Source organism: Erythrolamprus reginae, chromosome Z (genome assembly GCF_031021105.1).
Source record: "Erythrolamprus reginae isolate rEryReg1 chromosome Z, rEryReg1.hap1, whole genome shotgun sequence".
Lineage (NCBI taxonomy): Eukaryota > Metazoa > Chordata > Lepidosauria > Squamata > Dipsadidae > Erythrolamprus > Erythrolamprus reginae.
In genome coordinates this window covers 111,389,335-111,417,045 of record NC_091963.1, presented here as the reverse complement: position 1 = coordinate 111,417,045, position 27,711 = coordinate 111,389,335, and the positions used below count along the sequence as shown (strand labels likewise).

At 40.4% G+C, this 27,711-nt stretch overlaps 1 protein-coding gene across 3 annotated transcripts; it reads left to right on the top strand.

Moving 5' to 3' along the window:
- Window positions 1-1,236: 1,236 nt before the first annotated feature.
- Window positions 1,237-26,242, top strand: SOCS7 (suppressor of cytokine signaling 7). Of its 3 annotated transcripts, XR_011556850.1 has the most exons (11): window positions 1,237-2,650; window positions 10,471-10,535; window positions 13,441-13,545; window positions 14,358-14,462; window positions 14,638-14,768; window positions 15,379-15,547; window positions 15,808-15,936; window positions 18,434-18,569; window positions 19,250-19,406; window positions 22,424-22,604; window positions 25,983-26,242. XR_011556850.1 is itself a non-coding variant. In XM_070727669.1 (10 exons), the coding sequence occupies exons 1-9, from the start codon at window positions 1,563-1,565 to the stop codon at window positions 19,368-19,370; spliced, it is 2,049 nt and encodes a 682-aa protein (XP_070583770.1). In that variant the 5' UTR covers window positions 1,237-1,562; the 3' UTR covers window positions 19,371-19,406; window positions 25,983-26,045. The 3 variants fall into 3 exon arrangements, 2 of the variants coding, with proteins under 2 accessions (XP_070583770.1, XP_070583769.1); XM_070727669.1 differs by lacking the exon at window positions 22,424-22,604 and having other exon boundaries at window positions 25,983-26,045; XM_070727668.1 differs by lacking the exon at window positions 25,983-26,242 and having other exon boundaries at window positions 20,307-24,293.
- The last annotated feature ends 1,469 nt before the right edge of the window (window positions 26,243-27,711 follow it).

Below are 27,711 nucleotides of genomic sequence, written 5' to 3'. Positions count from 1 at the left end.
TTCTCATTGTGTCTTAATGTATATTTGTAAGCCACATTTATGCATTAGGCAGGAAAGGGAACTCCCAAAACTCATTGCATGACCACTTGATATTTTTTATCTCTTAAATGCACTGGGACATGAGCAATAAAAAGCTCAGTCTTCCAATATTTCATCGCCTTTTCTATGAATTTCCTGATGTTTTCATTGACTCCAATGACTTCCAGGCATTTTATGATCCAGCTGTGTGGCAATGAGTCAAAGGCTTTCTTGTAGTCAATATTATTATTATTATTATTATTATTATTATTATTATTATTATTATATGTATCTTCTTTCATGTACATATCAGCCCATCTGATAGGATGGTTGCTGTGGGAAAATAGAAGCAAGAAGTATATTATTAGATATTATAATTATAATTAGATAATAATAATAATAATAATAATAATAATATCTAATAATATACTTCTTTTTGCTTCTATTTTCCTACAACAACCATCCTATCAGGTGGGCTGATATGTACATAAAAGAAGATACATTTGTCAAGAATCTCAAGGTATAACACTTAATAATTGTCATAGGATACAAATAAGCAATCGGGAAATCATAAATATAAATCATAAATATTAATATATATCATAAGGATACAAGCAAGAAGTTACAGTCGTACAATCATAAGTGGGAGGAGATGGGTGATAGGAATGATGAGAAAATTAATAGTAATGCAGCCCTAGTGAATTCCCTGGCTGGGAAATTCTGGGAGTTGAAGTCCAAATACAGTATCTTCACGTTGCCAAGGTTGGGAAACACTGCTCTAGACGATCTAAAGCAGTGGTTCCCAATCTTTTTTTGCCCATGCCCCACCTAAGTATCTCTAAAATTCCTTATAAGTCTTACTGTTCAAAAAGTGAACTCCTACTCATGTGGAGGAAGTCTAAAAGGCCATTAACTTGGTTTAAACAAGGTTTCAATTGCCCTTATTAAAAATCAAATTGCCCTCCTGTGGGTCGTGGGCCCCACCTTGGGAACCAATGGGAAGAAGCCACAGAGTCAGGCAGTGCATTCCATGCATCGATCATTCTGTTGATGAAGTTTGAGATGATATTAGGCTTGCTTTCATTCCGTATCTTAAAGCAACGTTTAAGCAGGGGGGGGGGGATGGAAACCCTGACGACCCATTGCTTTCTGAAAGGCCAACCAGGTGCAAGTATGGGATAGACTTGTTAAAAAAAGAACGGCAGGTGCGAGCTGAGCAGGAAGGTTCTACCTAGATGCTGTCTGAAAGCGATAGGGGGCGTGTCTGAGCCCCTTTCGCTGAAAAAGAACAGCTGGGAAGGAGACGCGCAAGGGGAAAAGGCTGTGGGAGGAGTGCGCGCAGTGCAGAGAGGGCTGGGCGCCTTGGAGCTCGCATCATCGGCGCATCAGCGGAAAGGGAAGTCGGAGGGCGTGCACACCCCCTGCTCGGGCGGGCCCCAAAGCAAGCAAGGTGGAAGGGAAAGCTTCGAGCTCTGGATAGCCGATCTGGACCAGCCGGCCTCCCAGTCCAGGTTGCTGGGTGAAGACGCCTAGTCTTTTGCTCCATGCAATGCACCGCCTCCCTTAGCGCGATGCAACGGGCCGGAGGAGGAGGAGGAGCGGCCGCCGCCGCAGCAGCCGAGCCCGGAGGAGGCAGTGGAAGAGGAGGTGACAACGGCGGCGAGGCGGTTGCAGCAGCAGCGGCCTCTTATCGGGTGCTGAGTCGCTTGCTGGGCTACGGCGGACCAGAGTCAGCCGCAGCCGGCTTGGGGCTGAGCAGGGCTGTCGGAGAGACTGCCGCTATTGCAACTCGGGATCGCGGAAGGGCGGGCGGGTTGCGGGGCTCGCAGCTTCTGGTTTTCCGCCCCGGAGAAACCGGAGAGCCGTCGGCGGGGTCCCCAGCTGGCTGTCTGCCGCCGCCGCCTCCGCCTCTGCCTCAGCCACCCCCGTCGGAGCTCCTGTGCGCCAGGCATCGGTGTGCTCTCCTGGATGCTCCGAAGGGCGAGCCGGGAGGGGGACGATGCTGGAGCGGAACGCCGAGTGGCTTCATTTTCCCTCCAGGAGCGGGCCTGGAGTTACAGCTGGCGGCTCTGGGTCTCCATCAAGCACCTCCGACGGTGCTAGGAGGGCTGGGCAAGCCTTCCGGCGATTGCTCCTGCATGAGCCTCTTGCCTCAGCCGGCGATGGCACCGCCGCCTACTCTGCCCTTGTTGCCCCCGGGGGAGGAGACCAGCGACGCCCTGCTGGTGCTGGAAGCTCTGTGCCCTGACGAGGAGGAGGAGGAAGAGACGGCTGCAGGGCAGGCCGAGCCCTCCAGTACGGAGAGCAGCCGCGTTCAGTCGCCCGCTGCAGCCGTCCAGGTGTTCACTGCTGCTGCTCCTCCTTCTTCGGCAGGCCCGGCACCCGCCGTTGCTACCCCCCGTCCCACCGCTTCGGCCCCCTCCAGGAAAGGTTCCCTGAAGGTTCGCCTCAGCCGCCTTTTCCGCACCAAGAGCTGCAGTGGGCCGTCCTGCAACGCAGGGACAGCCGCTGGAGCACGCCGGATGGGAGAGAGGGAACTTCTACAAGCCGCTGCTGCCCCAGTCCCTTCGGGCACGGCAGGAAGCCTCCCCGATGTGTCTCAACCTGGCTACCGGGAGCAGGACTCGAGCAGGTGAGGAGGCGCTGGACTGCTGGAATATGGGTAAAGGAGGGAGATTTGAGCAGGCTGGTGTTTGATAGGGGACAGAATGAAAGGGGGCATTAGGTTAGACAAAGTGGATATGGAAATTGATGCTTTGCAATCATCTCCAGCACTCTTCACTTTGGCCTCAGCTGTGGAATTGTCAAATTCTTGGAGAAGTGTTTGATGCCTTAAAAAAAAATCTACTCAGTCTTTGAACTTTGAGATGGTACCTCTAGATCTTTTGGTCTACAGTCCCAGCTAGCATGGCAAGTCCTTAGTAGTGCAGATATTGAAGGGAGAATATCTCAAGGCTTCTATATTTTTGTACACCATTGGCTGTTTTTGGCCAGAGTTTGATATTGAAAGGACCCAATTGTATTTGTGATGTATTTTCAAGCCTATTGGAAGGAATTCACTGACCATATTCTGTCATCACTTCTCATTGATAGACATGCTTTGCCTTGTCCCATACTGTATTGAGTCTTTGGTATCTCAAGTTAAAAAGATTCAGATTGCCCATAGTGCAGTAGAGGATTTACTTGGGTTTTTGGAGTAATGCATAAATAGCTTTTACAATTTTGTTGTCCAGTTGTAAAAAAAAAAAGGAGTAAAACCTTATAAAAGCTGTCTATCTTATATTAAATTAAATACAAAAAAAAATGATAGTTATGACTTTACATCTGAATGCCAATTTCATTCTTGGTGAAGTTATCTGTTCAATCCTATTCAATCCTTGGAGACTTGCCTGGGCAAATCATTACAGTTTTCTTGTCAAGTGATTTGCCATTGCCTCCTTGGTAGAACTGATAGAAAGTGGTGGGCCCAAAGTCATCCAGCTAGCTCTGTGCTTATGGCAGGACTACAACTTGCCCCCTTTTTAGCCTGATGTTTCTTAACCTTTACACCAAACATGTTCTTTGGTTACATGTTACTTAATCTTTAGAAAATGGTCAGAACCACTTTTCCCAACTGCTTATAGAAGGACCCAACACAAAAAGAAATACTAACCAAGTTTGTTTTACAACCTCTGCCTGTGGGATTGTGAGTGCAGTAAAACTCTAGTACTGGGGACAAGACTTTTTTTCTTGCAGTATATATATAATACAAACCAGGGTGATAACAAAAGATGATGAAAACATATGTTATAATATCATAGTGCAAATCAGCCCTTACATGGGATAGATAGGATAGTTTACAGGTTTGGGTGAAAGGTGATGGGATAGTTTACAGGTTCACATACCACTTTAAATTGTAAATTAGCCACAAACTGAGTTACTCAGCTTGTTTGGGTGAAAGAAATACTAACCAAGTTTGTTTTACAACCTCTGCCTGTGGGATTGTGAGTGCAGTAAAACTGTAGTACTGTACAGGGCACAGAAGACTTTTTTTTCTTGCAGTATATATATAATACAAACCATGGTGATAAAAAAGATGATGAAAACATATGTTATAATGTCATAGTGCAAATCAGCCCTTACATTGGGGATGCAGGTGGCTTATAATATGATTTTTTTTGGTCGTCTGATATCTTCTCTGAAGTGACTGAAGTTGGCTTGTTTAACAGAAGAGCCTTACTGTGACAATTTCTCGTAATTTTTGGAAGGATTTGTGATTCTGAGCTTGTTTTAAAAAACATCATTTGATTAGAAAAAGTGTTTTGCTTATTAAGTCTATGTCTAGTGCCTTACACAGCTCTGAAATGTCATTAGATTAAGACAACCTACAGTATTACTATTTCTAGAAGATTTCATATGGATTTTTTCATAGATTGACTTTGCCTGGTGACATAGCATTGGTTAATTTAATCTAGTAACTTTTACAGGTTCACATACCACTTTAAATTATAAATTAGCCACAAACTGAGTTACTCAACTTGTTTGGGTGAAAGGTGATGGGATAGTTTGTGGTTTAATATTGATACAAATTTGAGAGGAAATTAAAATACATAGAGTGATAGTATTAGCTTGGCTTAGTTGGGTATTTTTTTCCAACAAATTTTTTTATGCTTCTATATATGTTGGATTGCCATTCTTTTCATTCACTTCTGTTTTGGCACTTACAGTTCTGTATTTTTGGAGGGAGCCAGATTGGCAGAGGCTACAGTGTGCTTACATACAACGTTTTTGTTTCATTTAACCCTGATTTGATCTAATTTGTAATCATGCTGATTTGAAACAGGGTTTAACCTGTGTCTCCCACATTAATGCTAAATACTTTGGGCCACTGAAGTAATATTAAGGTGCAAGACTTTGGTTATTGTGTCTGGTTAATGCACATTCAGGCGAGTCCCTTATAATTCAGTGTTAAATATATTTTACATGCAGAAGATATCAAGACTCTTTGATCAGGCACTGTACAGTATTATTGTAGCGTCAAGAAACCTACAGCCCAGTCCTTGAAGAATTATTTCTAGTTATGGTAGAAGGGACTGGGGAACAGAGGACTTGGGTAGCTCATTTCTATTCCAGTCAGCATTGTCAGAGTTTGGAGGTGACAAGAATTATAAGCCAGAACCTCTTAAAAGAACCCCTTCCCCATATAGAGGAAAATGACCAGGTAAGGCTGCTGAGGTTCTAAGTTGACTCTGAAGGGACCATTTTCCATTCCTGTCATCTGAGATCTTTTTCACATATTGGTTTCAAGAATCAAAACAGGGACTGACCCTGGTATAGTCTAGGACAGTGATGGCGAACCTATGACACGCGTGTCAGCACTGACACGCGTAGCCATTTTTAGTGACACACGGCCGCTGGAGAAACTTTCGGAGAGAATGCGCCAAACGCACGCGACGTGAGCCAAAAAAAAAAAAGCCTCCTCACTCTCACCCCTCCCTCCTGTTTCACCTTCATTGCTGCTTGGAGAAGCCCGCGCCTCCTTCACCTCCCCCCCACCCAGCCCGGGAAGGAAAAAGCCGGCAGAGCGCAAGCGCAGGTTCTTAAAGGATCTGCGTTGTTGATTTCCGAGCACCAAAAAAAAAAAGGACGTGCGAAGAGCGAGAATAGGAGTCCGGCCCGGCTGGAGCTTCCCTGGTGGTGATGGCACGTGAGCTTTTGGGGCCCGGTGGGAGGGCGCCGGCCAATGTACCCTCTAATTTTTTTTCGGTGTGGGCGAAAAAGTATAGTGTCTGAGCGACAGTCCCTTTGGGACTGGGCGGCATAGATTAAATAAATAAATAAATAAATAAATGAATGAATGAATGAATGAATGAATGAATGAATAAACAAACAAGCAAGCAAGCAAGCAAACAAACAAACAAACAAACAAATAAAAAACCCACCCTGTTTTGCCTCAGAGAATTTAAAAATAAAATACTGTACTGTGTGTCTATAACAGTGAGCTCACTTAAATAGTTGAGCTAGTTTCAAACTAGATTTTGATTTTCTTTCTCTCTTCCTTACTCCCATTCTTTTTCTTTCTCTTTTCCTTCCTCTCTTTTTTCTATCTGTTTCTCTCTCTTCCTCTCTTCCTCTCTCTCTCCTTCCCTCTCACTCTTTCCCTCTCGGCTTCTGGGCAGGTTTGGAAAACTCTGAGTTGATGATGATTTTTAAGTGAGCGATTGCTCACTGCTCAGCTTAGAGGGAACTATGGCACCGGCCATTGTGTGCCCGCACAGCCATTAGGAACCCCCTCCCCCGGCAGAAATTTTTGAAGTGGCGCAAAGCCACGCAGTCCTGAATCGCTCCCTTCTCCGGCCAGCAAAGTCGGCTGCCCAGGAAAGCGCTGCATTTGAAAAGCGCGCGTTTAAAAATCACGCCACTTTCCCTGGCAGCCTGCTTGCTGGCCGGAGAAGCGAGCGATCCGGGACTGCCTGGCTTTGCGCTGTGATGACAACAACGGCGCCATGGTGGCCTTCAAGCGTCGCCCTTCGTGGCGCCCAACCACCCGTTCCTCAGGTAGATGTCTGGTGCGCTACCGGGAGGCGGAGGCGGCACGTGGCCAGGCGCTGAGCTCCATGGACACCTGGGAGGGCAAAGGGGTGAATGTGGCTGCTGCCTCTTAGGCGGAGGCGAAGGCGATGGCGGAGTCTGCGCTGGGGCCATGCAGGGACGCTGATCCAGGGGGCCACGGACCGGCAAGCTGCCCTCCACTCTCTCTCCCTCTCTCTTTCTCTCTCTGTTGCTGCCGTGGTGCACGAGAGAGAAAGAGAGAGAGAAAAAGGAGGAGAGAGAATAAGAGAGAAAGAGAGAGAGAAGGCAAGAGAGAGAGAGAAAGCAAGGGAGAGAGAGAGAGAAAGAGTGTGTGTGTGTGAGAGGGAGAGAGAGAGAGAAAGAGAAAGAAAGCAAGAGAGAGAGAAAAAGAGAAAGAGAGAAGGAAAGTAAGAGACAAAAAGAGAGAGAAAGCAAGAGAGAGAGAGAAAGCAAGAAAGAGAGGAACAGAGAGAGAAAGAAAGAGAAAGAAAGCAAGAAAGAGAGAGAAATAGAGAGAAGGAAAGTAAGAGAGAGAAAGCAAGAAAGAGAGAAAGCAAGGGAGAGAAAGAAAGCAAGAAATAGAGAAAGGGAGGAAGAGAGAGAGAAAGAGAAAGAAAGCAAGAGAGAAAGAGAGAAGGAAAGCAAGAGAGAGAGAGAAAGAAAGAGAGAGAAAGCAAGGAAGAGAGAAAGAAAGAGAGAAAGAAAGCAAGAGAGAGAGAGAAAGAAAGCAAAAGAGAAAGAGAAGGAAAGCAAGAGAGAGAGTGAGAAAGAGAATAAAAGAGAGATAGCAAGAGAGACAGAGAAAGAGAGAGAGAGAGAGAAAGCAAGAAAGAGAGAAAGAGGAAAGGAGGGAGAAAGAGCAAAAAAGAGAGGAAGGAAGAAAGAAAGAGGGATGGAGAGAGAAGGGGAAAGAAAGAGGGAGAGAGAGAGAAATAGGCGAAAGGGAGGAAAAGAGGGGGGTTTTGTCCAAACTTTTTTTCTCAAGGTGACACACCACCCGAGTTATGCTTGGTTTTTTGGTGATTTTTGACACACCAAGCTCAAAAGGTTGCCCATCACTGGTCTAGGACATATAAATCTACCATATCATGGGTAGCACAAAAAATTCCTGGTAAATTAATACTGCAAAGTAACAACAACCAACCACGCTATTTTCTTAATTGTTCTCACTTGTATTTCAGTGCCCTCAGTCAGTGACCACATTTATGAACATGCTAAACTATCTGATCTAGCACTTTGCCTAAGTTGTGAGTCAAACTAAGATAATTTACTCATTTCATTTTGTGGTATCTGGATGTGTAATTAGGCCTCCCTTCTCCTTTCTGGACATGGAAGCAAGGAAGTAAATCTGCTACAGCCTCATCTCTTTTTCTTCTATTTTCTTTTTCTCATCCCTCCCCCCTCCCCGCCTCTCTTTCTCTCTCTGTGTGTGTAATATGATGAGGAGAGGCAAATTGACCTTGGGTATTGAGCCTTTTTGACATGGATGCCATTTCCTCTTTTTTTCTTAAATAGTAAAATATCTTGGGCTAGTAGTTTTGACTCAGAAGGCTTAATATTAATAGAAGTTTAAGCACTGGCTAAATAAATAATTTATTATCTATTAATAAGGCCATGCTTTATCTCCGAAATTGAACTTCCAGATTAGCTAAACTAAACAGTCATGGAATGACTTCTTCTGTTCACCCATGACACTTTTGGGTTGTGCGTACACATATTAGTATTTAGTGTTTGTACAACCTGCTAAGTTTATCTTAGATTTCCCCCCCCCTGTAATTATGGGTTAGTCCATAACTTAGTATGTTTTGGTTTGGCAAGCATAAAAAATGAATTAATTCTTAAATTGTGTCATCTATGGTACTGTAATGGTAGATACTGTATTGATGAAGAAGATTCCATCATGGAACATTCCTTGATACATCTTTCAAAGATCCCGGAGCATCGGGGAACTGCCAGAGGACTGGGAAAGAGCTGATGTAGTTCCCTTCTTCAAAAAAGGAAATAAAATAGATCCAGGAAACTACAGACCTATCTGCCTGATCTCAATACCAGGGAAGATTCTGGAACAGATCAAGCAATGAATCAGTGAACATCTAGAAGCAAACAAAATAATAACCAAAAGCAAACATGGGTTTGTCAAAAACAAATCATGCCAAACTAATCTTACTGCATTCTTTGACAAAGTGACAAAATTAGCGGACCAGAGGAACACTGATATAATTTACTTGGACTTCAGTAAGGCAATTGATAAACTAGACCATAAACTACTACTAGATAAAGTAGAAAAATGTGGGTTAGACAGCATTATCACCAGATGGATTAATATTCAACGTGTAGTCTCAATGGAACTGCATCTACATGGAGGGAAGTATGCAGTGGAGTACCTCAAAGTTCTGCTTTAGGCCCAGTACTCTTCAACATCTTCATCAATTACTTGGATGAGGGGATAGGTGGGGAACTCATCAAATTTGTAGATTACACCAAGCTGGCAAGAAAGAAGATAGGCTTAAGATACGGAAGGATCTTGACAGACTTGAACATTGAGCATTATCTAACAAAATGAACTTCAATGGTGAAAAAAGCAAGGTTCTACATTTAGACAAGAAAACCAAAATGCACAGTTATAGCATATGTGGTACCTTGCTCAACACCAGTAACTTTGAGAGGGACTTTGGAGTCCTGGTGGACAACCATTTAAATATAAACCAGCGGTATGCAGCAGCTGCCAAAAATGCCAACACAGTTCTAGACTGCATAAACAGAGGGATAGAATCAAGATCACATGAAGTGTTAATACCACTTTATAATCACTGGTAAGGCCACACTTGGAATACTTCATTCAGTTTTAGTCGCCACGATGTAAAAAAGATGTTGAAACTCTAGAAAGAGTGCTGAGAAGAGCAACAAAGATGATTAGAGACTGAAGGCTAAAGCATATGAAGAACAGTTGCAGGAATTGGGTATGTCTAGTTTAATGAAAAGAAAGATTAGGGGAGACTATCTCAGGAGCTGTCACAAAGAAGAGGGAGTCAAGCTATTCTCCAAAGCACCTGAGGGTAGAACAAGAAGCAATGGGTTGAAACTAATCAAGGAGAGAAGCAACTTAAAACTATGGATAAATTTTCTGACATTTAGAACAATTAATCAGTAGAACAACATGCCTCCAGAGGTTGTGGGTGCTTCAACACTGGATGTTTTTAAGAAGATGTTGGACAACTATCTGTCTGAACTGGTGTAGGGTCTCCTGCCTTAGCAGGCGGTTGGACTCAAAGACCTCCAAGGTCCCTTCCAACTCTGTTATTGTATTTTTATTTCTAGTAATCAAAATTACTAAGGCAAAAGACATGTCTCCATTTTGCCAAAATCTTTTTTTTTCTTAGAGAATGGACTGGAAAATTAGGAAATATTAGGAACATTTTGTTTATTTTGTTTATTTTTCCTTTCTAGTTTGTTGAGGTGTTGTATCTCAGTTGACATGTGATGAGTGGGCAATATTATTTGGCCTTAGATTTAATTATCTTAAAAAGTTTATATTTTTAATTGATATGATGTTGTTGAAGGCTAGCTCCCATCCTCTTTCGCTGATGTGAGTTGAAATTCAGCAATGTGAGTTAACCTTGGGGTTTTTTTGACATTTGAGGAAACTTAACTATGGTAGGCTATTTAGAGAAAGAAAAAGTAAAGCCACTTTAAAAAGGGGTTTTTAAAAAAAAGTTATCTAGAAATTGAAATAATAAATAGGCAACCTGATATTCAAATAATTGATTCCTTCAGAGCTAACCTCCTTCATTCTTTTTATAGGCAAGGAGAAATAGTGAAGAATATATAGTATTATTATCTTGTTATGGAGAGATAAATGCAATCATATCTTCATAGACTCTTTTGTCTGTATTTTTGTAGAAAACAAAGACTGATGCGAACACAAAGTGCCTTTTCTCCAGTTGCTTTTGGTCCCCTCTTCACAGGTAAGTGTTGAACCTGATGCTTCTCTTTCTCTTCCACTATTATTGAAGGAAGCCCTATAGTTTTACTCAATTTTGCATACATAATATGCATAATATACTATTAGAGTTCCCCAACCTTCCTGGGTTTCAGCCCGGAGCGGAGAGGGGAAAAAAGAAGGGATGATTTTGTGGGAGGAACAGGTGCATGCGTGTGCGTGCACATCTATGATGTTCATGGCAACGGTTGTGTGAGTTGGGGCACAAATGTATTCAATGAGGCTCATTCAAGTGGGGCCATGAGCACCCACAACGGGCTTGCATGAATGAGGTCAGGAGCACCCACAGCAACGCTTGCAACTAGCCCCCTGTGCAAGCTATCAGCCACTTACGTAGCCCAGTGGCAATTAGACCACAGCCTGGTAGTGGACCATGACCCAGAGATTGAGGACTCCTATATTAGACTATGAGCAATGTCATTGATTTTTTTTAGGTTGGTTTTGGAATGATTCTGATTTGTGAACAATATTAATAAATACCTTGAATATATTATATATTTTCTCATCCCCAATCAAAAAAGTCTTTTAAAGACTAGCTTTCCCAGCCAAGTAATATTCATGTGTTGGATGTCATGTTTGTTAATCCTCAGGTATCATAGGAGAATACCCCTGTTGTTTTACCCTGTGAGTTAGAATACTATAAAAAAGTACTGGATTTACAACATTTCTGCTGCTAAGTGAGTTAGTTATTAAGTGAATTTTGCCCCATTTAACACCATTTGTTAAATGAATCTGACTTTTGCTTGTCAGAAGGTCACAAAAGGTGATCACATAACTCTGAAACATTGCAACCGTCATAAATATGAATCAGTTGCCAAGTGTCTAAATTTTGATCACTTGATGGTGAGAATGTGGCATTGGTGGTAAGTGTGAAAAATGGTTATAACTCACTTTTTTAGTGCTGTTGTAACTTCAAATGATGACTAAACGAACTACAGTATTGTTATGTTGAGGATTTCCATATTTCCCCAACCCAACTCACAAAGGCATTGCCTTTTCTTTTTGTAGTTATAAACAAAAATTTTCTCATCAAGTCTGTGTTCTTTGCTCTTAAAAGTTTTGGAGATAAGCTGTGGATATTCACAAATATGTATGAAATGCAACACTATTCTCTGCCTTCAGATACAGATTGAATACTATTTCATAGTGCAACATTTGTCTCAGATTATTCCCCTAGCAAAATTTGTTTCAGCAATTTTGAAAGTCAGCTAAATCCTTAAGTTTAATTATTCATAAGCAAAGGAAATGACCCTACTTATATAATGGATTTTGGCTCTAAATAATGGCCACAAGATAGCTCATGAGACAAAGAATATTCAAAGATAACGATCTTTTAAGAGTTCATCTGAGTTAAAAATTATCTGTTTTCAGTTAAATCCCTTAAAAATGAGTTGACCCATGTGACTATCCAAAATCAAAATAGCTTATTTTTTCTTGAAATTTCATAGTCATTGTGCTACCACTATGAAAAGGCTCTGTTTTATAGTCTTCCTAAGCAATTATTTGGTTGATATAGAAAAGTCTGTGAAAGATGATCAACTTCTTAATTCACTATCATCTGAAATACATATTTCAGAAAGCAAACTACAGTGGTACCTCTACTTAAGAACTTAATTTGTTCCGTGACCAGGTTCTTAAGTAGAAAAGTTTGTATGCAAAAGCAATTTTTCCCATAGGAATCAATGTAAAAGCAAATAATGTGTGCAAACCCATTAGGAAAGAAATAAAAGCTCGGAATTTGGGTGGGAGGAGGAAGAAGAGGAGGAGGACAGGAAAAAGGTGAGGTGAGGGGAATAAAAAAAATCCAAAACTTTAAGGCTTAAAAAAAAGGGGGAACTCTGAGGTGGCGAGAAGGAGTACACGCCTCCCATACACCTGGTGCGAGGCAGCCTCTCATACACATTGCCAGAGAGAGAAACCCAGGTGGGCGAGAGGGGGGAACCTCCCGCTCCTGTGACCGAAAGGCTGCTGCTGCTGCTGCTGCTGCTGCTGCTGCTGCTGCTGCTGCTGCTGCTGCTACTACTACTACCTGCTTCCTCTTTCTTCCCCTCTCCTCTCTTTTGCTCACTTTGTAGCCGGCGCCTTTCCTTCACTGTGGTGACTCCTCGGTTTGGCTGAAGCCAAGTTGATCTGGTCGGGGTGAAGCGCCCCCTTTTGCCTTTCTGCACCCAGATGCTCCGGAAGGCAACCTCGTGCCAGGTGTATGGGAGGCAGTGTAAGGGAGCCACCACAGTGAAGTGGTTTATTCCCTCTCCAAGCGCCCAGAGAAAGGAAAGCTCTCTTTACGCTCTGGGCTGCCAAGAGCGAAGGGAGTGTTTCTTTTCTCTGGGCGCTGGCAGAGGTTTATTCACTCTCCAAGCATCCAGGGAAAGGAAAATGCTTTGTTTGCTCTGGACTGCCAAGGCCTCCTTAAGCACCACAGAAAGGCTCCTCTGGCAGCCTAGAAAAGCCCAAGGTGGCCAGGATTTAAGGGGGAGTGGCAGGAAACTGGCTGGGCCTTTATTCCACTCTCTAATTTTGTGGGGATTTTTTCCGCGCTCGGTCCTTAAGTAGAAAATGGTTCTTGAGAAGAGGCAAATCTTGAACACCCGGTTCTTATCTAGAAAAGTTCTTAAGCAGAGGTACCACTATATTTGCCATTCATTTAACTAGTGATAGATTTGAAACACTTTTCAAGAGTAGCCCTTGTAGCAAATTTAATTAGGAATCAACCATGGGATCAGAGATTGTTCTGATATTAGGCCTACGCTTCTGACATGAACAATAGTGCTCAAATGTGCTAGGTGAAGTTACATTTGCATTAGGCTCCAAAGCATTCTTGTCTTTCTCTTTCTTTCTTTCTTTCTCTCTCTCTCTCTCTGTCTCTCCAGGTGAAACAGTATCGCTGGTAGATGTTGATATCTCTCAGCATGGCCTGACATCCCCACATCCTCCAACACCACCTCCTCCTCCACGGCGAAGCCTCAGCCTTCTGGGTAACTAGTTGCTTTTTATCTGCTTTCTTTTAAAACTAAAGAAGGACTACCATTAAGATAGGGGTGGGTTCCACTTACTTTCACCACTGGTTCACATCATGACTGGTTCACATCATTAAGCCGCCTCGAGTCTGCGGAGAGGGGCGGCATACAAATCCAATAAATAATAAATGACGTTTGGCTCTGCTGACACGTGTGCATCCCTCATCCGATTTCACTGCCGTACATGCTCAGAAGGCTGATTCAACCCGAAACACAGCTGAGGAACTGTTAAATGAGTTTTGGCATATTCGCGTTTCTTCCCGTGTAAGTTTCAGAGATTTCTGGTGATGTTTCGACGAGGTCCCACTTGTCATCTTCAGGGTCATCTTCAGGCTGGTACTTTTGGCACAAAGCCAAAAGCCCCAGCCTGAAGATGACGAGTGGCACCTTGTCGAAACATCGCCAGGAATCTCTGAAACTTACATGGGAAGAAACACGAATATGCCAAGACCGTCATACCTATACCTGTGAAAATCTACGAAAATAAATACATACACACACACAGACACACACACCAAACACAAATGCATAATCTAATCTAATATTCAGGGGGGGGGGAATTATCCTGTATATGTTGATATAAGTAGAAGCAGCACTGACAATATTACTTTTTGAATGGTGGTATTTAACATAATAGTTTGCAACTAGATATGAATAGCTTTCATAGGTCTGCCTATGCATCCAGTTTTTATTGATGTTGAAGACAGCAAAGATGGATGTTCAGGTGTTCAGAGAAGGAGCGGCTATTAAACGCCTGTTGTTTTTCCTAGACGATATCAGTGGGACACTGCCCGCATCTGTCTTAGTGAATCCAATGGGGTCTTCATCGCTCCAGTCTTTTCCTCTGCCTCCACCACCTCCACCACATGCCTCTGGTCAGTTTAGCTTTGCTCTTCAGCTTTTCCTGAATGTCCATAGTAAATGTTGCCAGTTTCTGGGCTTTTAAACTGATTTGCTGAATTTGGGGACTCGAGATAGCATCCACAGAGAAGAACACATAAAATAATTCCATGAAATGTCAAAATAAATATATTTTCTTTCCTTTTCCAGAGGCATTTCCCCGGATACTGCCAATCAGAGCATCCGAAGCAGTACACAGTCAATCTGCACAGCACCTTCAATGCCCTCTTTATCGGCCTGATTCAAGCAGTTTTGCAGCTAGCTTACGAGAGTTGGAAAAAGTAAGGCTTTTATTTATTTATTCAGTTGAAATTGCTTAAGCTGCTTTTTCCCCCTGATGATGCTTGATCACTTTCAACACAAAGAGGTAAAGCCAAGAGGATTGACAACTGAATGGATCTGCAGGATATGCCCTACTGGTATGCAAGATGAAATGGTTTGGATGGATAAACTATACATGGCCCTATGGTTTCGCTGTTAATTTTTTTTGTTTAGTACAGTGTCAGTTTGCATATTCAATATAAATGCACAGGAGAGCACATCAGGCAACGTTGGATCAATGAATCTTGCTTTATTAGAAAATTCTGTTCTGAAAAATAGAATGCGGTGTTTCAAAATGTCAGAGATGATTGTTAGTTTTTTGTCACCGGGAAGGAAATGGACAGATATTAATTTTCTGGCTTAAAGTAAGAGATTGCCAGTTGACATGCTGGCTTGAAATTATAGCAGGTCAACAACCGGTATCAGATTGGATAATTAAGCTATACTTTAGCATTCTGGCAATCTTGAATTGATTCTTTTAAAAAAATATACTCCCGTGTTTGATTTTATTTTTTAAATGTTGGAATCAGATTCTCAGATAATGATTGAATGCTTATCTTCTTAAATCAGTGTGGATGGTACTGGGGCCCCATGAACTGGGAAGATGCCGAGATGAAGTTAAAAGGGAAGCCGGATGGATCATTCCTGGTTCGCGATAGCTCTGATCCTCGCTACATTCTGAGCCTCAGCTTTCGATCACAGGGTATTACCCATCACACTAGAATGGAACATTACCGAGGTAAGTGGAGCACTAGGCACCAAATTATAGGGTGGCTTCCTACTAATTTTGAAAAGGGAAGGATTTGCCTAGATTCACTTAATGAATTGTTGCGGGATGTGATTTTCCAAACCTGGATCTACCAATGCCAGTATTGTAATGTGATGTACAGTATTGTGATCTTTTATTTAATTAAGTTTGTGCAAAACCAGTTTCCACAAACCATGCACTTCCACCTATATACTACCTGGTTCCATAATGCATCTTTCTCCTTGGCTCAGGAACCTTTAGTCTTTGGTGCCATCCGAAGTTTGAGGACCGTTGCCAGTCTGTGGTGGAGTTCATTAAACGTGCTATCATGCATTCCAAAAATGGAAAATTCCTTTATTTCCTGCGATCAAGAGTGCCAGGTAAGTCTGTGTGTATGTTGGAGCTGACTCAGGCAGCTCTTAGATATTCTTTTGTGGCATTTATTAATCAAGATATGCAATGACCAGCAGTTATGTTTTAGCTTTTGTGGGGGGGAAACATACCCCCCCCCCAAATAGTAAAGTTATTCTGAAATATCCAACAGGAATTGGTCAGAATGCTCTGATTTGCAGAATAAATTATTCTAGGCAACAATTAAGTAATGGAATTGAATTGTAAAGTAAAAGTGCTTCAGAGTACTTGAAGATATGATTTACCCTATTCCTGAAGCTATTCTATCATTCCCATGCATACATTTCCATTGGACATTTTCAATTAATCTGCTGATTAAAATAATTTGGGAATTTGGAATTGTACAATAATTTTTCCTTCACTTCCTTCAAAGGCTGAAGTATAAGCCGAGGATGAAGCACTTTTGGCCCTTCAATTGTTGGCTTACAGCTTTCATTGCACTTGAGTAGAAATTCCTCCAAGTAGCAGTGAATTAATCTACAACTTTTGACACAGAAAAGATATGTGATTCATTGACCCAAAAGTTGTTCTTCTAATTCATCTATAAAAATTGGCATCATACACATCTCAGATTATTCAGTTAGAAAAAGGTGCACCAAGTAAGCAAGTTTCACAGTTATAAAGAACTTGAATACAGTATACAGTACAATGGAAAATGAGCAGAAGTCAAATTCACTGAATCCCATTTTTTAAATATACGTTTAAGTTCTCGACTTAAAACAGTTCATTTAGTGACCGTGATCATGTGATTTACATTCTGATGCTTGACAATTGGTTCATATTTATGATGGTTGCAATGTCCTAAGGTCATGTGACCATGTTTTGCAACCTTCTGACACGCAAAGTCAATGGGGAAGACAAATGCACTTAACAACCTTGTTACCAATTTAACAACTCTGCAGGAATTCAGTTAACAAATGTTGGCAAGAAAAATAGTAAAATGGGACAAAACTCATTTAACAAATTTCTCACTTAGTAACATACATTCTGGGCTCAATTGTGTTTGTAAGTCAAGCATTATACTTAAAAACCATAATGCTACTGCTAATAATAATAACAACAACAACAACATGAAACAGTGGATTATCTTATTTATCAGTGGCTACAGAAAAATCTTACAAATTGATTGTCTACAATGTCATGCTCAACTTGTCAAAATCATACATTAGAAAGTTTGCCAGAAGTTTGGTTTTGAATACAGCAAAAATTATTGAGAAGACCAAATTGACAAAGTTCTTGAAAATGAACAGGACTTTCGAGTCGGAATAGATACCCGGGCCACAACATGCCTGACATCACTATTGCGGAAAAGAAAAATGTCTGTTTCATTGATACTGCAATACCAGGTGATGCGCGTATTGAAGAGCAGCAACTAGAAAAAATAACAGAAGATCACGATCTATAAATTGAAATTGAGCTATTGTGGAAGAAAAAATAATATCAGTAGGAATAGGAGCTGCTGGAGCAACATCCAAAGGGTTGCCCTATATACTTAGATATTATCTTAAACAACTCTTAGGTCCTTGATTAGCACTTGAACTGTTAAGTTTTTACTAGTCCCAGACTGAATCAAATTGAAGGTTAAATCAATAATGGCGATGGATGATAATGATGATGATGCCGCTACAGGAAGCTCTCAATGCTAAGAGTCACTTGTTAAGATGGGGGGTATACAAACTGAATAAACTCAAGCCCTAATTATAATAACTCTTTTATATGGCCTATACTAGTGATGGCGAAACCTTTTGCTCTGGTGCCAAAAGGGTGTGTTTGTGTGCATCCATAATTCAGTGCCCTCCCCCCACTTTGCGTGGTCACACCCGCTGCATTGCCCCTCCCCACACATGCGCGCAGGCCTCACTGAAGCCTCTGGACTTCTGGTAGCCCCCTTGGGCCATTTTTTGCCCTCCTTAGGCTTCAAGAGACTTTCCAGCAGCTTGGAGAGGGTTAAAAAATGGCCCCAACAGTCCTACCAGAAGTTTGTTTCTGAACTTCTGGTAAGCCCATCGGGTCTGTTTTTCGCCATCCACGGGCTGCAGAGGCTGTGGATGGCAATATGGCTCTGTTTGCCACTGATCTACAGGCTAATCAATAAAGCTATAATATTAATAGTAACTCATATTTAAATCGTCTGTCTCCAATCCATATAGCATAATGGACTTTTTCTCAGTAGGAGAAGCACCTTTCCCTTGTTATAGCCATGGAATTATCTGGTCTCGAGCCTTTTACTTTTGGCCTTGTTTATTCTAGCTCTCAATAAATATAGTACAGCCCAACATAAAGCTGTATGGAATCAGGTCTCCACCAGAGGGCAGTGGAGTAATCAATTTAGAGAGCAGCTGTTCTCCCTTATCCTGAGAAAACTATTTTTCAATTGTTGCTGTTATGTTTTTTCAATTGTTGCTGTTATGTTTTCTTCTAACACCTGATATCCTGACTTTTATTTATTTATTTATTTATTTACAGGTCTCCCTCCAACTCCTGTTCAACTTCTCTATCCAGTCTCTAGGTTCAGCAATGTCAAGTCGCTACAGCATCTCTGCCGGTTCCGGATAAGGCAATTGGTCCGCATTGATCACATTGCAGAACTCCCACTTCCCAAGTAGGTCTCCATTTTGCTTTGTGCTACTTTTAGATCCTGTCAGGTAAACTATCAGATTTGTTGCTTGTCCAACTCATAGTAAAATAATAGTGCCAGTCAGTTTGGAACCACATTAAAAAAATAGTTGCTTCTTTAAATTAATGCAGAGGTTCTAGGTTTTGGAGAAGTTTTGAAGACTTCTACAAGTTTTCAAAAATCCTGCTCAGGTGTTGGAACAGAGTGTTTTGACCTTGGTATTAGGAAGTTGCTTCACTGTGAAACATTGTTAGAAATTTCACATCTATAGAAAGGTTATGACAAGCAGGAGAGAGACAATACATTTCTCAAGGAAAGGGAACCAGGAATTAAAGAGGTCTAGCATCTATATATGTTGCAAACACCAAAAAGTTCAGGTATCTTTTTAAAAAAAGTTTATTTCCTTTAAGATCTCCTTAGTCATAATTTCACAAACTCTCACATTAAAATGTAGAATGGAGTTGATCTTGGCCATTTCTATACACTCAAACATCCCTGCCCAAGTTTTGTTTGATGAGGATATGTAGACATTGGGAACTCAATTTTTCTGGACCCCCTATTTAAAAGGGAGAAAAAGAGATTTATCTGCCTATTTATTGGAATGTCCATTTTGTTTTCTTGGACCTCCAAAATTTACTGGAATCTCCTTCTCCTTTCCTGACCAGGCCTCTAATCGCATACATTCGCAAGTTCTACTACTATGATCCTCAAGAGGAAGTTTATCTCTCACTGAAGGAGGCCCAGCTGTTTTCCAAACAGAAACAAGAAGCAGATTCCTCTACGTAGGGAGAGTCCTTGTCTGTCATGCTGCTGTCACTGATGGTAATATAGTGTTGTAAATTAGAAGATTCCTGTTTTTTTCCTATCTCTCTCTTTCTGAATCTTAAAAGGTTTTAGTTTGACTGTCCTTTCATATGCTGTTACTAGAAGCTTTGCATATACTCTGCATTTAAACAAAAAATAGTTTCAGCTGTGTGGTTAAACACAGTTGTATACCTAGGTAGTCCTCGATTTAACAACTGACTTAATAATTGAGACCATAATTTCCCTTGCTAAACAAGGCACATATTAAGTGAGTCGTGCCTGATTTTACAACCTTTCTTAAGGAAATTACTGCAGTTGTTAAGTGAATTCAACTTCCCATTGACTTTGTTTGTTGGAAGCCAGCTGGGAAGTTTGCAAATAGCAATTGTATGAGCCCAGGGTGCTTCAGTCCTTGTTAATATGCTAATTGCCAAGGACTTAAATTTTGATTAGATGACTGTGGGGATGCAGCAACTGTTGTAAACGTGGGGACTGATGGTAAATTACTTTTTTGAGTGCTTCTGTAACTTTGAACAGACATTAAACAAGTGGTGGTTTTTTGAGGACAACCTACATTTGCTCACTTTTCATAACAGAAGCCAAGTCCTCTGCTTACCAAAATATTTTCTTGAATCCGTATAATGCAAGCTTCCCTTGGTAACTTTGGATATGTTGAAAGGCTTACAATTATAAGAGCTAGAATGTGCATTCTGAATGTTAAAGCAAAGTGAATATTAGATTTCAAAACCAGTCCACAAGTACCTATTATAAGTACAGACCACATCTAGCATTATAATTCAATCTTGGATATGCAAAAAAGAAAGAACTGCTACATTTTTGTCCTTAACTATGTCTAAATTTATGGGGGGGGGAGGTTTTACCTTCCACCCATCTTTCTATTTCCCATCTCCAAATTAGGAAATGGGTCACACCAGTATCCTGTAGCTGGGGAAGTTGCACTGGAAAAGACTCCTGGTGTTTCCTTTCTGGCTGTCTTGGGCCTCCGGAAAAGAGTCCCGGGCTTGAACAGAAGCACAACTGTGCACAGAAACGGGCACCATGACCCCACCTGGTTCCAAAAAAGAAGTTGGAATCCACTGACGCTGGACTATAGGCTCCTGAAAGGATGAAGAATGTTATTTTTCTTGTCAAATTTATATTTTTGGGGTGCTTTATTTTCTTTCCATGTTTTCCAACATGGGAAATTCTGAGCCAGTTTAACGTTTTGTTTTCCTTTTGGCATTTGGGGATGTGGAGGGTCAGAGTGCCACGGCCTCCAAGATTTACATGAGCAAAACCTGCTCCCGGTTACAGTGTCTTTAAGAATGCTGCTTTTGTAAGAAAGGTTTGAACTCAAGATGCATTGGGTTCAAGCTGTATAAAATAGTTGCTTTGGGAAGGTTGAGCTTTCCTTCACTGGAGGTACGGTCAGCTGAAGCTGGACGCCTGTCTGTCATGGGATTGCATTGTGGTCCTGCTCTAAGTTGGTTTTCGCATATTCTCCCAGTTCAATTCCATCATTGGAATTCTGGGAGGACAGAATTTGCGTAGTTCAGTCAGGGAGGCAAAGAAGAGTGAGCTGAAAATACAACTTCTTGCTCACTTAAGAAAAGGTGGATAGCATTTGGGGTGGGGGCCAGAAGGATGGGGAAGGTACTAGGACAGTGATGGGTTCCACTTACCTTTCCTACTGGTTCGCATTGCATCAGAAGCGCGTTGGGGAAATGATCCTCTGCACATGTGCAGAAGCCTCTGCATATGCGCAGAGGGTTCTTTGCCAGCCACTTTCAAGGAGTGACGACCAGAGGAACGGTTCAGGGGCATGGCCAGCCAGCCATCACTGCCGGTTCGGTAAACGGGGGCAAATTTGTTCAAGCAGTTTAGATGAACCAATCCACCCAAGCAATGGAAAATTAGCCAGATTGGGGAAAAATATTTTTGCCTTCTATTTGAATGCAAATGGGACACGGGTAGCAATGTGGATGGTTTCCACTGCAGGGGCCATCAGCCACTGGAAATGGACAGATCTCTCCCACTTATTTTATTTTGCCTTTCTTTCTACTATTAACACTGGAATTTATAAACGCTGTTGTAGCTGTTGTAAAAGCATTGGTATATCTGCTTTAGGCAGAAATGATTAGCTGAAAGTCAGTCCCGTTCTTACATGGGGCTTCAACCTACTGCTCTTCTCAAAAAATGGAAAGCCAAGATAGCAAGAGCACTTAGGCTTAGATGTGTCAGTAAATAGGTTATGGCTTATCAAATAAAAAGGAAGGCGTCTGGGATCTTCTTAATGTGAGGCAGTAAGTTTTGAAGCACCTTAGTCTTATATCTTACTTTGTGGCTGGGATGAAAAGTCAAGGGTAGAAATTCATAATCCTCACTTTTTCTCTAAGCCCCCCAAAATCACATTGTAAGAAAGAATTGTGTGCAGTTTCCAAGTTCATTTTGAAGAGCAAGATTTGCCCCAGCAAAATTCAAACGGTCTCTCCATTATTGAGAAGTATTTGCAATATCCACAAAATACGTTACTCTCTTTATATGTGATAAGTCTCTTCCATATGTAGTTTAAGGTACTTGGTGTAAATTTCTTGCTGACATTTTGAAAGCTCTGGTAACTTAATAATTTATTATGATTTATTTATTGTTAAGTTGAAAAGCTTGTTTCATATTCTTGAACTGATTTGTCTTGGATTCAGCCTCTATTCCCTTAAATCTGAAGTTTTGCATCTTGCTTAGGATGGATGATAGCTTTTTTGTAGTCATCAAATCTTTAGAATCTTTATATGCAAGAAGTTTAAATTAGACAGCTAATAAGTTGTTATTTAGAACTGAGTCTTGGGGGGGGAAAGCATGATTGTATTGGTTATACAGATTTTAGAGGAAGCTACATCTCTCTTCCTCCTATTTGAACATTTGTGCTTCAAGACAGATTCCAGAATTTCTTATGATTATTTGTGCAGCATTTCTTCCCTATATCCCTTCAGTTGTTCTTTTCCTGATTTTGTTCTGAACCTTTTCTTAATTGTTGCTAGGTTTACTGGCTGACATTCACTGAGCTACATCCTATGCCCAAAGAAGCTTTGTTTCTTATAGCCCAATTATTAAGTTTGTGAAATAAGTCGATTGAAGAGGCTGTGATCCATTGGAGTGCTTTCCTGGATATTCATTGCCTCACAATAGGCTCCCACAGCAGCCTTGATACTTCTGCTACAGGTGAACTATGAAGTTTTTGGATATATCTTATAGTAAGAGAACAAGCTGCATTCTTGAAGGTCCTTCTAGTACACTGGAATTAAATGTATTCTTTCTGCCTCCATATTGGAACACATGGCTAAACAGGTAGTCCTTGATTTATAATAGTTCATTTAGGGACCATTCAATTTTACAATAGCAATGAAAAAATTACTTATGGACGTTTTTCATACTTATGGCCTTTGTAGCATCCTGATGAGAGTGTGTTCAAAATGCAGATGCTTGTCAATTGACTCATGGTTACAATGGTTGCTGTGTCCCAAGGCCATGTGATTTACTTTTTGCAACCTTTTGCCAAGCAAAATCAATTGGGATTAAGTTAATATCCATGTTACTAATTTTTCAACTGCGATAATTTGCTTAACAACAATGGCAAAAAGGTCATAAAATGACCTTTAAACAATTTAACAAATGTCCCACTTATCAAAATTAAATGTTGGGCTCAATTGTAAGTCAAGGACTACCTGTAGTGATTTGGGGACTGTATCAAATTATCAAAGAAAAGCATACTTGAAAAGACTTGTTACTTGAAGTTAAAAAAATCCAGGTAGTATTGAGTCTTAAACCAGGAAGACAGCCTCTCATTCTCCCAAAAGCCTCTTCCAGGGTGAACATTTTCAAATGAAATGATACACTGCAAACGTAACAGTATATTGAACATTTTTTGAATTCTCATGCCTTAGAATATATGATTGCAAGGGAGTGTTTAACTGTGCTGAATTCTAATTGGGGGAAAACAAGTAAAAGAGAGTAAAAAATGTTGCTGCTACCCACATAAAACTTTCTGGCTCTTCTGATAACAGATGAGCTATTCCCATAGTTACAGCTTAATTGTAAACACAGCTTACTCTCTTGCTTAGAATGACATACTGATAGATACTGGTGTGTAGTGGGTGGATTAAGAGATTTCTTTTTCCTTATGTTGAGTTCAGGTAAGAGCTGAGATCAAAAGTCCCAAAGTCCTAAAGTCTGTACTTCCTTTGATGGTGGGGAAAAGTTTCTTAAAATCTGTTTCAGACATGCACAAACTACATGCCGGTGAGGGATGCTCACTTTTTGATGCTGACTATCTGCCATTTTCTTGAACTGAACTTCTCTGAGATTGTGTTACTGACTACTGAGTAGCAAAGGCCAATCATGTGTAAATAACTCCTAGAGGGCCATTTTGGCCTTCTTTGGCCATTGTTACATCCATGTTAGGTCTGGTGTAATGTTTTTCTGTGGAAGAAAAAATATTTGTCTCTTTTTTTAAATACCTCCCCTAAGGAAGCTATTTGAATTTCATTCCGTTTGAAAGGCATGAATGACTGGATGAATGTTAACACCAAGAGAATTAAATCCTGCACTGTAGTCTTTTGGGTTATCTTTGAAACTTTGCTTGGGCATTTTCTGATGTAACACATGATACCACATCAGTACAATGATCATACAAAAGATGGAGGGACTACTAACCAAGAATGAATTGGTGACATTTGAAATCATACCTAGTTTTATGGATATTTTTAAAAATATTATTTTCAAGTGGGACCTAAAGCTTTCTCAACAGATTATTTCCTTTCCTGTTCTTTCCTCCCCCCTTCTTTTTCAAATCATGGCACAAATAATGTTCCTTCCCTTGAAAAATGATAAAAATAAATTTATTCAAGTTGCCTTCATTCTTTAAATTTTACATTACCAAAGGACTTTTTAAAAAGGGGGTTTATGGATCTCTCCATCATGCAGAATAAAAATAAATTGTGACGCTGCTTGCCCTGGGTGAGAGACAGTCTTTTGTATGAATAAGAATGCACAATGCAAACGTAGTTAAATACCGAGTTGAAATATTTCTGTTCTTCAAAAGTGCTTCTTGATTTTTGTCCCTTTAAAATAGCCTTGTTAGATCTCTTTCTGTTTTGTTTCCTGGATCGAAAGGTGAAGGAATGGTGAATGACCTGCTGAACAGTACACTGGTTCATACATTGCACTAAGCCATGTTTTGTTTAACCATATACTTCGATAAGCAAGCCATAACTGGCTCTATTCATGCATTATATCAAGCCATAGACCAGGATTGACAAATAATACTTGAAATGGGGGGGAAAAAATCACATTATGGCTTAGTATTAGGGGTGACTCTTGTTTATAAATCTGTGGTGAATTCAACCATAGATGACAGTCCAGCTCCCAACTGCCCTCCATATTATGTTTCTGGCCAATGAAATGGTTTTCTCTCCTTACTGAAATGAAGTAAGGGCCTGCTTGTGGGAGTTAGATTACAAGATATATGAAATGTTTTTTTTTCCAGACTTCAAACTGAAACTGCTTTATTTAGCTACACATCTGCAATGAATGTACTCCATTGTTATTCACCTGTTTATATAAATGTGTCATGGTTTATTTAAATACTTATATCAGAGGTTTTCAAACTTGGCAACTTTTAAAACTAGGAATTCTGGGAAATGAAATTCACAAGTCTTAAAGTTGACAAGTTTGGGGACCCCTGGCTTATATAATGATTGGAATACACAAAGACCCAGGTTTATCACTCCTCTTGGCTGATAACTATTGATTAACTAATTCCATTTGGAAGTGATTTAAGACCTAAATCAGCCTTCCCTGATTAACTTGATTTCATTCCATTTCAAATTATTCCATTTGGGGATGATAGTAATCGCCTAGGAGGCACCACATTAGAGAAGGCTGATCTAATAAATGGAGTAGAGATATTGCAGATTTACTAATAGAAGTTATGTCATTTATTCTATTTGGAGACAATAAACATTTTACAAATAGTCTCTGGGCTCTATGGATATTAAGAGTTAATAAAATTGTATGACACTCATACAAAAGTAATGTCATATAGTAATGTCAATTACAGGGACCAATCCTTACAGCTTTTCTATGATCTAAAATAAAACTGCCAACACAAATCAGTGAACTGATTTAAAACACAAAACTTAAGGTGTATGCTTCAGTAACAACATACAAAAAGCTGGTGGTGTATGCACTCAAGTTCAGTGTGACTCTAAATCTTGCACATAACTCCCAACAAAGTTCATTTCACAAAATACAATTTCACTGCATTGTAAGATGTTTCCTGATTCTGTTTTGATCCAATTTGCCTTTTTTGTATGCATGTATTTAATTTATTAAAATATTGCTGTAATTTATTTTCAGAATTGCATAACATAAATGGAATCCAGACTTGCAAAACAATTTTAAAAACATGGGTCTGGGGAAAAAGATGCTTTATAAAAAATAAATGCACTTTGGTGTGTTCTAAGACATGTTTAAGAAAGGGGAAGGCTGTTTTGTGGACTGGGTTCCGATTGATCTTGTCTGTATATATTGTATCAATAGGCACATTTTTGTTCCTTCTTTGGAAGCATTGTGACTGCTGCAGAGTCCTGTCTGGAAAATGGATGTATTGAACTATTTTGCCTCAATTTCCCCCCTCCTTTTGGGGTAAATTTTGTCAACCATGGGATGGAATTTTGCCCTGTTTGTATCTCATTCTATTGTGGGTTGATTTTTTTTTGGTTCCTTTTGGCCTATGGGTGTCTGTTTCACAGGGTTGGTGGGAAGTGGATTTTGAAATAAAACACTTAAATTATCCCATATGTGCTCTGTCTTGTTTTTGCAGTAGAGATTTCTGGCAGCTCAATCAATGTTTGATTATAATACCTGGCAGCCTGATACATTGGCTATCTGGACATTGTTGGACTACAATTCCCAGCATTCTCTTTCATTATCTATGCCTTTCATACCAGTGAGTGGTTCACCTAACACATAGTGAGCCCCCAGGTGTCCTACTTCCTACTTTGAAGGCATTTCTGACATACAGTATTGTAATTGCTCTGTCTATCAAACCTCCGGTAAAGCACATGGAGTACAAACCTACCCAACTTTCATGTGCTTCCATCTCTTCATATTCTGACAGTAGTGATGTGAGTGGGTAATGTTAATGAGAACATTCACGGATCACAGCTTTTCTAGAGGCATACCTCTCTGGAATGTACACATAAACCTTCCTTAATGCTTGCTCTGTTTAGCAACAGTTCAAAGTTATAATGGTACTGAGAATGTAATTGACCAATCCTCATGTTTACGATGATTCACCATCTATATAGTCATGTAATCAACATTTAGCCCTTTGCAACTGTTAATGATGGTTATAGTTGCCCATGTCATGATTGCCATTTGTGCACTTCACAGCAGGGTCATGAGCAAGGTCAATTGAGAAAGCAGTAGTAAAATCCCAAGTCATGTGATGACTTCCTTAATGACCGGTGGTGACTTGCTTAACAACCAAATGGGAAATGATCTCATAAATGCTATGATCACATGTTTTGTTTAGAAACTATTTCTCAGTGACCCCCAATTAAGACTAGTTACTCTAATCCTGTCTGATATTATTAGCATATCCCTTAAAGTGCTAAAGCCAAATGTTGAAGTCAATATCAAACATGAGGGAATCCAAGATTTTAAAAAAACTGGATAAAACATAGATTTAATCTATACATCTAGAATCTATGAAATTCTTAAAACCTCTATCAGAATTCAATAAACGTTGTATGTTGTGTGTATGTGAACTGATAAAGAAATAGAGGGAGACCAGGATAAATCTATTTTGAGCTTTTTAGCTCTCGTCAGCTAGCCATACCATCATATTTGGATCTGCCGGGTGACTTGACAGAAAAACATATATATTAGTGTTAATTTTTAAATACGCTAGAATAGAATAGAATATTCTAATATTCTCTCTTTTAAATTAACATTTTGGTAGTACAAGAAAGAAGCCTTGGATTTCCCTAATCAAGCATCTTCCAATTTACTCTGGCTGGGAATTCAAAATTTTATAAACCAATTCATTTGAAAGATGAAGCTTGTTCTTATTTATTTTATTTATTTATTTGATTTATTTGATTTTTATGCTGCCCTTCTCCTTAGACTCAGGGCGGCTTACAACATGTTAACAATAGCACTTTTTAACAGAGCCAGCATATTGCCCCCACAACCCAGGTCCTCATTTTACCCACCTCAGAAGGATGGAAGGCTGAGTCAACCTTGAGCTGGTGATGAGATTTGA